General features: G+C 37.0%; 2 protein-coding genes across 3 annotated transcripts; one reads left to right on the plus strand and one right to left on the minus strand.

Moving 5' to 3' along the window:
* Positions 1-80: 80 nt before the first annotated feature.
* Positions 81-4,466, minus strand: Vps60 (vacuolar protein sorting 60). 2 transcript variants are annotated; one of them, XM_022841208.2, is made up of 7 exons: positions 4,151-4,466; positions 2,824-3,022; positions 2,363-2,491; positions 1,808-1,936; positions 1,508-1,639; positions 1,097-1,302; positions 81-495 (listed from the first exon to the last, which is right to left on the minus strand). In XM_022841208.2, exons 2-6 carry the CDS (start codon positions 3,001-3,003, stop codon positions 1,204-1,206), a joined length of 669 nt encoding a protein of 222 aa, XP_022696943.1. In that variant the 5' UTR covers positions 3,004-3,022; positions 4,151-4,466; the 3' UTR covers positions 81-495; positions 1,097-1,203. The 2 variants fall into 2 exon arrangements, with proteins under 2 accessions (XP_022696943.1, XP_022696941.1); XM_022841206.2 differs by having other exon boundaries at positions 2,824-3,047; positions 4,151-4,463.
* Positions 4,467-4,560: 94 nt separating this feature from the next.
* On the plus strand, positions 4,561-10,052 carry eIF3d1 (eukaryotic translation initiation factor 3 subunit d1). The gene is made up of 8 exons (XM_022841205.2): positions 4,561-4,988; positions 6,372-6,614; positions 6,999-7,157; positions 7,338-7,595; positions 7,785-8,033; positions 8,331-8,528; positions 8,746-8,892; positions 9,043-10,052. The coding sequence occupies exons 1-8, from the start codon at positions 4,863-4,865 to the stop codon at positions 9,403-9,405; spliced, it is 1,743 nt and encodes a 580-aa protein (XP_022696940.1). The 5' UTR covers positions 4,561-4,862; the 3' UTR covers positions 9,406-10,052.
* Positions 10,053-11,895: the final 1,843 nt, after the last annotated feature.

Genomic DNA, 11,895 nt, shown 5'->3' on the forward strand with positions numbered 1-11,895 from the left:
TACTGAGAGTTAGCATGCTGCAATTATTGCCCTTAAATATCTTGTCCATCAAAAATTAGCTAAACAATCGAATGTTCAACTTGTGGAAGTTCCATTCATATACGTGCATAGCATTTATTTTTGACGTTTTAAAACAACCGTAAAAACCGCATTAGTTCGTAATCTTCGGTCCTTCATATGGGTACCTTGCTATAGTTCGGCTCTGTATGTGCAGAAGCGCGACACGATATTACGGGATAGGCTATTATTAAATTTAATTATTAGCCACTTTCTGCTTTCAGTCAACCGCATCAAAAATTACGCAGCATCGATAGATACCCGTTCTATTTATACAATACATACGTTTGTTTATTTTGATTAACAAACGAGATTTCCACATTTGAAACCGTATAGTGGGAAAATATTACCCACTTAACAATCTTTTGTGATAAACAACTTGCATCTGTATTATGCCTGTCGTAAGCCATTACACTGGTCGATACGTATTAGTAAGTTCTGTAACAGCAGAAAAGTATATCAATGCACTAAATTATCACATGTACACAATGATCATATTAACGTTCATTCGAATCGTTTGAAATCGAAATCTGAACAGTTTTCAACTACTTTAAGCGTATTTTTTTATATGTAATGTTTAAAATTATTTTATATTCTTTCCTCGTAAACGGTTAGCTTTTTATTAGCCTAGCCCAAAAATTCAAATATTCGCTTACGTAATTTTTAAATTATCCGATTATTTTGATGCCTCAGTTATCAATTGTCAACAGATTTTGCACAGTTAGTTTGCGTGTCGACTTTCGATTCGACGATAAAGTTCGTTCGACTATCGGCAAAATTAATACATCAGCTCATACGAACGCCAGCTATGGAGCCATTGAAGAGCTGCAAACATTAATTTTTAGCGAAAGGCTGCTTTTATCTCAGAAATGATACTGTAAGCGGAGCATCCTAGCCATGATGTGCATCTTTAGATTAATAACAACTAAATCCAGTAATTGTTACTGTTTGTAAAAAATAATTCAATTGATGCTCTCTCTCTATTATGTTTCAAAATAAAGATAAACGACACAACGTAAAATTTAAGGCTATGCCAGACCTTCTTGTGTTTTCCACGGTATTACTTTGTCTTTGCCGGTCTAAAGTAGACCGGCAGCTGTTTCCACCTTTCATGGTAAATTCGTCAGTCAGGAAGAGACGAAAAATCTAGTTCGAGGGTAACTTAGGCAACCCGAATTCGTCCACCATTATGCCGCCTTCTACCGCTTGCGGCTTCTGTTTCTGTGACGGACCTTTGCTTGGAACCTTAAAACAGGCATTATAATAATACGCACAGCTTAGTGATGTTCTAGGTACTAAAAGCAAATAAAATTAGTTCTGAATAGTCACATTGGCAAAAGACTAGCCAAAGCTTTCGTAATCACTATTTCGGTAAATTGTTAAATTTTAACGCTAAAAAATAAATCTTATTTTCTATTATTGTAACATCGTAATCGTATAGGCTGATTACCTTTGGAGCTGTGACGTCTTCCAGATACGACGTGTCTTCCTCAAGTGCAATTTCATCGTTCAGCATTGTCAATTCTGCTTCCAGTTCCTCGTCGTCCATTTCAGGCATACCATAGGAACGACCCAATGCTTCCTAGAATGCAAATATAAGGCACATCGACAGGAAAGTGACAAACATATAGATTCCTAATACCGAACGGTCCAGTTCGTACATGCCCGGAATGACTATCTACTCGATTGAATTTGTAGTTATAATAAATAATAAAATTGCGTTGCGGTAATTATGGTTAGCCAGTCATACCTGAACTTCGTTGGCCTGTTCAAGCATATCTTCAAGGTCGTCTTGAAGGTCCTCAATCTCGTTTAGGTTAACTTTCTTATATTCATGTTTCATTTCCTTAACACCCAACCTCATTGCTTCCATCGTTGTCTAAGAAACGATTTCAAGCCATTTTATTGAAAGAACGATTTTAGTTGGCAAAAACGATAAGTTTGTATATATGTTCGTATAAAAAATTGCTCAGAACGTATAATCACTGTTCACTGTAAAATAAGTTTTGAACATTTTTTTGTTATTTATGGAAGATTATGCTGTTCAGACATACCTTTGTTTAATACCGATATGTCATTCAGCGTGCTAAGTTGTTTCGCAAACATCTTTCAGCCTTCACTAGCTATGGAGACACAAATATTAATCACTTCCGTAATGGCACTTGGGATAAGGCTTTCATTTAACATAATTCTTGTATCCAGTACTTTAGTACCACATCCCATGAGCCATTTTAGTCAAGAAGATATTAAGTAACGCATAATCAAAATTAAAAATTTAAATATAGTACATAGTTGCATAAAGCACCTTTGTGTCCTTCAGTTGCTGCGTTGCGAAATTTGCTTGTTCCATGTTGAAACTCTGCTGCATAAGGTTATCTCGTTGAGATTCGTACATCTTCTTCTGCTTTAAAATTCGCAATGCTTTCTGCTTCACCTATAATAACAAGTGCATAAAGCAGCAAGAGTGGACAATTAATTGTTATAAATCTTGTCACAAAGTAAAGACAACTGACTTAATCCCAAGTAGTGAATTTTGACAATTAACAAACGTAGCACAAGCGTAAGATCGTGAATATTCAATCAAAAGGCCCCTCGTTATATGTCTATCGAATGGTCATTTTTTGCGCTAGCTATTGCTATGATAAAAAGTAAATGTACCTAATAAGACTTTGTGGCACGCTGGTAATCGCATTTTAAGTTTAAATCTAGCGAAAATATTGAAATGTGTCTCTTCGATTTGGTAGCTTTTTAATGCTTTGAACTTACCAAGTCTTTGGGTGGTCCCTCTCGCATTTTCGACATCTGCTCCTTATATTTAAATAATTCAGCATCCAATTTTTTTATTTTCTCGTCCATATTGTTGGCTCGTTGGTCAAGGACCTCAATGCAGTTAGACAGATTAGGAGGAGGCTCCTTGGCCTTCCCTTTTCCAAACAGGCGGTTCATCTTTTCTGTGTAGTATTATCTAGAAAATGCAGGAACCGATTTTACTGTAAAAATGAACAGACCCATTTGTTTTTTAGTCCAGAGTACGGCCGCCTGCGCATCATATTTATGTGTATTTCGTCTATATAAATATATATATATAACTTGTCCAGGTAGTTTTTAAGGCCCTGTGCACTGTCAACTGTACTGTTATTAAATTCATTTTTCAGTAGTCAAAAGAAACGGTAGTTCGTGGAACATACCAGAATCTGCATCGCTATTTACCTAAGGTGGATATACAAGCAATTCTGGACACTGAGTAGAAATGACATTGTAATAGTCAACTACCACCAGTCGAACTATAAATCACTTTTTCTCTTACAAAGAGTTGCATCAGCGCCATTATTTTTCTTTTACATTTTTCCACCGTCCTTTGAAGTTGTCTTCCTCACAAGTTCTAGACAGTGAAGCAGCTACTCTAGTTAGCTGCCATTTTCTTACAAACAACTATTAGGTTTCCATATAGACTTATACAGTACAGTATTGATTCTAAAAGTAACTGCTCTCGTTTAAATTCAGCTTTTTCGATTATTTCTGCATTTCTCCGTTCTTTCTATGACAGCTGAAACGCGTTCGAACTAAAAAAAATGTAACGTAAGCCCTTAATGTGTTGCTTTCTATGATAGTTTAGTAATCTCTAACCTCAAGTACCAGGTCCATTAAAGCACTGTCGATTATCAAGTATGAAAAATATGAATACATATTTAAAACGAAAGATGTTTTTTATATTTTTTATGCTTAGTAATAGGTCCGGCTTAGGCTGTTAAATGATAGGTTCCCAACGCGAAACGAAGTGTATTCATGTTCGGATTCTAATTTAGATCATTACGTGTTTCTAAGATAAACAAGCAAACAAGTTATCACTGCATTACCATGGAGACAAATATGACTCTAGAATTAAACATAGAGCATACAATTAACTACGTTTTAATAGAAACAAATTGAACGCGTTTATTGCGTACCTAGAACTATGCACAACATTAATGGTGATAAAAAAATACTAAGGTGAACTTCTTTTATTAAATTCTACCATAATTAGTAAGGGACAGAAGCCTACTGGGCTTAACTGAGCTACTGTGGATCAATGACATGACGGAGCATTAATTACCTCTAAACTAAGAGCAGCTGATACGGGCCTCGTCTGATTCACACTTCGATCTCAAACATAGCAGAGAGAAATAGCAGAAAATGTTGTCATTTACAGCAGACCCCTCTTTCATTGCCGGTGATTCAGATTCTTGTCACGTAATTGCTCGTGATGTGACGCATGCAGCTCGAACACCCGGAAGCTGTATGGCGTGAGTCGTCACCCTATTCAACACTGAAATTGAATGTTTTATATCCAAATAAACTTAAGCTGTTCATTCGAACATTATCATTAAACAAACGCGAAAATCTGTGACGCCTTATTAACTTTGAGATCCAGTAAGTTTGCTTTTCTTGACAGCCTGACGTTTCCGGCCGCTTAAGCTATAATCATATGACGATTTGTTTTGATGCACATTTATCGGGCGGAGCAACACTAGAACTTTGTTCATATGAAATTAAATCGTAATTATTTTATTCCGTTAAACCTCGTATCCTTATACTGTTTGGGCATCGATATGGGTCGTTTGTATATGAAGTATTCAAAAACTGCGATCTCTAAAAGGTTCAAGTAACAGCAGTTTTGGAAATCCGGACCCGCCACTCTGTCGGGCTCAGGTGGTGTCGCCATTTTGTTCTAAACCGCTACCAGCCTCCTGAAATCTGTACGCACGTTTTGGCGTGAGTGTAGTTTTGTATATGAAATATCAAGCAAATACATAAGGAAGACCAAGATGCCTGTTAAGTTTGAACTACCAGATATCCTCGATAACCCAGATGGGTGGGGACCGAGTTCAATACCGGAAAAATTCGCCGACATGCCTTACCAGCCGTTCTCCAAAGTTGATCGACTTGGAAAGGTAATTGTGTTGACCGGTTCGTGCTACAGATGCCACAAACGATTAGTTTAGTTTGACAACAACTGAATTAGTTTAGTTTAATTATGAGATATTATTTGAGGCTACGATATAGAACTTGAATGTTGGCGACTTCCTTTGCCGTGGTATGATCGTTTTGAGTTTTCTCTTAATACTTTCGAGAAAAAGGTCTGGTTTGGTACCCTGTAAGATCAGAAGTTTTATAATAAAACATGAATGAGGAAAAACTATTCTACTAAGCTATATCCAGATAACTTTCCAGGATTGTGAAGATCTTCCTTGAAAACTTACTTTCGCAAGCCTATAACTACCTTAATACTTTCGGGTGAATTTTTTTCTTTGGAGTTTCCTTTACTCCGTTTCTCCGGTTTTCTTTTATCCGATTTCCGTTACTCATGAGCACCAAAGCTCATGTTATGTGCTGCTGCTGTTTTACATGACATGATCCGCAATATTATTAAGCCACACAAAATCCTGCCTAAGGCGTTACGTATACGACACTGCCCAACGATATGTGAAATGTAAACTCGGACTCACTACAGAAATTGTTCTATCATATTGTCAAAACACGATCATTGTCTCTCTGTCCCCTTGCAATCGTCTATTGCGTGTTTTAATAAATACGTTATATTATTCGATTTATTGAGTTACGTAACTGTGTGATCCTATTACTTTGTTTCAGCAAATAATTTTACATGGTTTCAGAAATTCATTTATCTTTTGAATGTGCGCTTAATCTATTCTGCTGTCATCTTCTAGCCATATTGTAACTTGTACCGGTTATCCCATTACCCTGGTTCAGTTCTCCCGTGCTACCATTGCAATTAAGCCATCACTATGCTACCGTGAGCTTGTTAATTCTCTACGACCGCTAAATTTAAATTTCACTGTTTTAAGAAAAAACTGATCTTAATTTTCAAAATGCCACGTTATTACTGGGTCGAGGATAAAACTAAGCCAGTGAGCTATGTGAAAACATTGCTCTTTATTTATGAATATAGATAATATTTAAATTAAGAAATATGTTAATTCACGTTTACTTGTTTATTTTGGGCGAAGAAGTTTATAGAGGTAATTGTCCAACATCTTACTATTTTGTCTTCATTGTTTAATGTCCTAATTAAATTTCACGAGAATTATTGGTCTAAATCAACATATACCTTAAGTCCTAAAATTTAGCTGTTAGACTGCACACGCCAACACACAATTTGAGAATAAAGTTGTGTATAAATAACATTTTTACAAATTCTCATAAGTGCTTTGCCAAATATTGATGCATTTATATATTTGAATACTTCGTAGTGCCAATACACACTAGCGTTGCTCACCAACGTGTCCACATATTCGTTTCTAACAAACATCTAGGTGGCTGATTGGACCGGGAATACGTATCAGGATAGACGATCAGTGAGCAAATACAGCTCTCAATTCGCCGGCCAGGGCTCTCAGTACGCGTACTATCACGACGAAGATGACTCGTCATTCCAATTAGTCGACACTTCAAAGGCTCATAAGCCATTGCACCAGCGTGGAAGGTTTAGCAAAATCAACCAGAGGCTGAATCAGAGACAACGCCAACAGCATAAGCAACAACTTCAACAGATGCAGGTAGGCAGGCCATTTTCCGTAGGCTTTAGCTAACTAAGCTTCAAGGGGACACTTGTCTGCCTCTCTATAGGAATGGCTAGCACGTTATCGCCTCATATAAATTAGAGGGAGCTTTCAAAAAATGATTGAAATCGTTTTACATAATACGTCACGCAAAGTCTACGTAAATATACCGAATTCGTTTTACAGCCATTATAAAGCGGAAGAGTGCGTAATGTGAATGTTAGAATTACAAATAGCAGAGACTTTAATAGAAAATAAGTTACTAATGAAACAAATTTTAGAATAAGTTTACTAATCATGGTCCTTCTGAAAACCTAATTTTTTTATCTTAGAAATTATTGCATGACATCTTTTAGCACTGTCGATGTTTTGTTGTGTTAGGTGCTTTCTCGTGCGGGTAAAGGTCGGGAGCGTGAACGCATTCAGCAGGTTCGCAAGTGGCAAAAACAGATGCGACAGAAGTACGACAATCGTCAGGGTAACCAGAATAACCAGATCAAAAACCGTGAGGCCTCCGTTAGCGTGCGGCCCACGTGGAAGGTCAGTATTTGCGACAACAATATCAGTTATTCGCTACGCTATAATTTAGCAAATAATGCTATTTAGATATCTGAAATAAAAGTATTTATTTTAGCGTATTTTTATCTTCACAGTTATGCATAATTAATGCACTAATTCTTACTTGCCGGTCCGTTTTCTTTTATGGTCTATTCTGTGTAGGTTCTGGAAGAGATGGACTTTCCCCGGCTGGGCAAACTTTCCCTGCCTGGCATTGAGGAACCTCGTGACGTGTACCGCTGTGGCACAATGGAATATTTCGACAAAAGTTTCCAGAACGTGAATTGCAGAAATGAGCGTCCTCTGCAGCGTGTGAATAGGGTGTTCCACACAGTTTCGACCACTGATGATCCCGTGATTCGATCACTAGCAATGAAGAAGTCCATTGATGGAATGGTTGAAGGCACCGACGTCAGTAAGGTACGAAAACCTTATTTTTCGTAATCGTACAATAGATTGTAAATAATTTTTTCAATACTGTAAGTTTAAGTTGACAATTTCTAGCTCTCGGAATGATTGCAAGTGGGTGTTTAGCAATAATATCAGTATAATCAGTCGAAGTTTGCACTTTACAACTAATATCATTGCAATTTTGCTTCTGGCTTACAGGTTCGGGTTTATACTACAGATACGATTATTTCGACGCTGATGTGCGCTACTCGTTCAGTAAATTCATGGGATGTTGTCGTCCATAAGATCGATGATATTGTTTTTCTCGACAAGCGCAATACTGAGTTCGACCACATTCCGGTGAATGAGACAGCAGCTGAGCCCCCTCATGATGAAGGAAACTCGATCAATTCACCACGTAACTTAGCATTGGAAGCTACCTATATTAATCACAATTTCTCGCAACAGGTACGCTGATGTACATCCTGGCACGTGCATGAATAATATTTATATAAAAATTGACCAACTTATTTTCTTATAAGTTTCCCATAGGTGTGGCAGTCCAAGGCAATTGGCAAAAAAATCCTTGAATTAAGTGAAATGTTTACATATTAGCAAAAATAAATTTTTTTATTGCGACTTTATCTGGTGGACGAATGTAGCACATCTTACACTGCGTCTATTTCTTTTCATATCATTGGTATTCTGTAACATAATAAAAATTGTTTTATGACCTATCGTATCGATGGATGAACGTTTTCACAGGTACTGAAAAGTGATGATGAGAAGGTATCTTTTGAGAACTCGAATCCATTCACTTCAGAAAGTGTTAGCTCAGGTGCGAAAGGCGAGTTAGCGTCAGTGGGCTACCGTTATCGTCAGTTTGGCCTCGGCGATGGAATTGGCCTCATCGTTCGGTGCGAACACGATGGTGTCATGACCGGCCCTAATGGAGAAGTTCAGGTATCCCACATTTAATTCAATTATGCTATATCTTACGTAACTAACCGGATCCATTTACTTGTGTAAACGCAGATTGGGTTTCACATTAATTCGCATTTTTACATACAAAAGTGTAGTGTTTTATTTTTCTTTTTTTTGTTGAATTATAGAATAGTCGTGTTCTTGAAGATGAGATTATATTGCACACGGTCTAAGCAAATTGTTTTGTTGCTCGTAGTACATCAACATCAAGGCGCTTAACGAGTGGGATGCGCGTTATTCAGGTGGTATTGACTGGCGTCAGAAATTGGATTCACAACGTGGCGCCGTCCTTGCTAATGAGCTGAAAAATAACTCGTGCAAACTGGCTAAATGGACCGTACAGGTTTGTCTGCGTGCCTCCATCGCTTATAGCTAGATGATGACAATGTATTACTAAAAACGAAAGTGGATAATTAGTCTGTTGGCTGTATGTAAATGCATGTACTTAGGTTGCGATTAATTCAAGCGATTTTAATATTGACTTTATGTGCAGGCTATCCTCGCTGGTTCCCAACAAATCAAGTTCGGCTATGTAAGTCGAGTCCACGTTAAAGATACGTCGAAACACGTCATACTGGGAACGCAACAGTTCCGCCCAAAGGAATTCGCAGATCAGATCAATCTAAGCATGGATAACGCGTGGGGTGTTCTGCGTTATGTCGTCGATACATGTTTGAAGCTTGACAATGGCAAATATTTATTCCTCAAGGACCCGAATAAGCCTGTCGTGCGATTGTATGACATTCCTAACGATTCCTTCGAAAGCGACGAAGACGAATCGAGCGAGGAAGAGGACAACGGCACGACAAACAATCAGACCAATGAACAACCTGAACCCGAAGTGTCCAACAAATAGGTTGCTACCGTTTGATATCGTAGCTCGGTGGAATGAATCAACGAGTCGATTGACCATGATCTTTAAAGAAATTCATTCATTTATCGATAAGTCTATACAAAACGCATTTACCATACGTGAAATCATTACTTAGAATACTTGAAATCCTTAAATGAAAAGCTAGACCTTCATTACTGGATGTGATAAATAAAAGCGTAGATTTGCCAATTGATTTCGATACCAGATTTAGGTATTACCAACAAGAGAACTTTAGTAGACTAGCACCACCTGTGAAATGATGGACAGCTAGATAATCAAATCAGTGTATCTATGTTTTACTTTGGCATCGATATGTAGCACCCTATACGGATAGGTTACCGATCAATGCGAAAGCGAACTCAAGTGGTATATTGAAAGCTGTTATAAATTCCTCATAGTAAGCTGGGGAAGTGACATCTGCGCGGCATACGCTCAAATGCAGCGTGATCCAGGCATAGTTTAAAAAAATACGAGTCTTAATAACGATCGAATTTTAAACAATTTTTTTCATAATTCCTATCGACAACAATGATTCCACGTATGTGGTAGTAATGCTATTGAGGTTCAGGAGCGTATATTAATGCCCCTTTCGCCAATAAAAAATGCTGTGTTTTCTATCATAACCTAAATACGTCTGCTTATAATATTATTGTTACAATAATGGGCTGTTGACAGCAGCAGTTTATGACTCTCATATGTTTTTCGCCCATTCTGCGTACTCCCTCCTTTAAGCCGCACATCGATAATGATTTTGTAAGGGAATACAAAGTAGAATTGCTCCATTTAGTTCTCTAGTAATAATATTTTCATTTGCGAGGTATGACTTTTCCGTTGTGATAGACAGAAAGAACTGACAAGTATATGTTATGATACAACATATGATGTTGTTTTAAGAACGTTTAGTGCTATTATTTGCGAAGACAAACTTTTTGGTTACCAATGGAGGTTTAAGGGATAGTAAACCTTGTAAGCAAATCTTCCAGTTTTGGGTTCTATAGTTTATTGATACAAGACGGAGATTATGTTCGCCTAAAACTCTAGATTTGTCTTATATGTGGTATGTTGGCGTTTAGTACGTTTCTACGGAGCGCTTCCACTGTGGACTGATCGACTCGTTTCCCTGACGCATGCAAACGGGGTCCACTATAAGCCCACCTGCTACGAACGTATCTGGGTCAAGTGGTGTTCGACCAACCTTTCCAATAGACCAATAGACGTTACAACGAAATCGGCCAACCACTTAATTCTGTTTCTGGAACATCATCAAGGCTTTTTTTTTATACAAAGTATCTTTTTAGACGTAATTATATATATTGATGTTTCGTTTAGTGTATTGATTCTGTCTCAGGTAAATCACCAACATTTAGAGTTTATTTCAATTTTTTTTGTCAAGATGTAATTATACAAATTAAATTAAAATTCCAATATTTAATATTATTTGGTTGGAATATTGATTCTGTTTGTGAGAGATTACCAAAATTCGAAAATTTTTCAAATATTGATTTTTGTTGATATGTATTGTTGATTTTTTAAATTATGTTAGGGATTAAAACAAGTTCTTCAATTGTTGTTTCAGCTTGCCAATTGATATCTGTAAAAGATTCACTCAAAACACTACTGGAAAGTATTTTCATCTTATTGATATATAGGCAAACCAATGCGAATTTTTCAATCAAATATATCAAGTTTAAGTATGGGTGTATATATTGCATTTTGATTTACCTCACCGGAAGGTTTCGATGCATGTCAAGAGATGTATACTTCACATAAGCTTCCGTATAAAAAAGTTTAATTATAGGAAGATATGTTACATTTGTACTCAGCTCGTTGAACCCTATCGACGGATGTAAAGAATTGCTTTTAACAAGGTGGTATCTAGTTAAAAAAAATGTTTCAAGTGGTATATCTGTCAGGAGATTTCTTTTTGAGTGTTTGCAAATGTTTGCCACATCAGCCGCGACGAATTTTTAGCTCACAGTGGTCCAAAGTCGTACCAAAAACACTGCCGACGTATTTTCTTTTTTCTGTTTGCTTTTTCACGATGAAATGTCAGTTTTTACTTAGAATCATCAAAATCTATTGATCGGCATCAGACAAAGCCACGAAGAAAATGGAGCTCGCATAGAAGAACAGGTTTCTATATTTTGGTCATCCTTTCAAAAAATCTTCCAGAGAATACCTTGGGAAAAATTGCGACCAACATATGTTTTATATTAGCCGTTTCAACTTCTCAGCTGACATGTATTGAGCAAACTTGCTGAATAAACCATTAAACTTTTTCCTCGGAACCCTATTGCCATAAAGGGAAAAGGATGCTACATTTGGATATTTGCTATTTTAACGTGGAAATATTCACTTTAGGTATAGGAACATACATAGCATTTTTACTTAGCTCGTCGAGATTTATCAATTGACAACAAAAATATCCTTTCTGCACAGGCCTTTATTGAAATATATGATTTCCATCTCTTT

This window comes from Varroa jacobsoni, unplaced genomic scaffold, assembly GCF_002532875.2.
Source record: "Varroa jacobsoni isolate VJ856 unplaced genomic scaffold, vjacob_1.0 scaffold_914, whole genome shotgun sequence".
Taxonomy (NCBI): domain Eukaryota; kingdom Metazoa; phylum Arthropoda; class Arachnida; order Mesostigmata; family Varroidae; genus Varroa; species Varroa jacobsoni.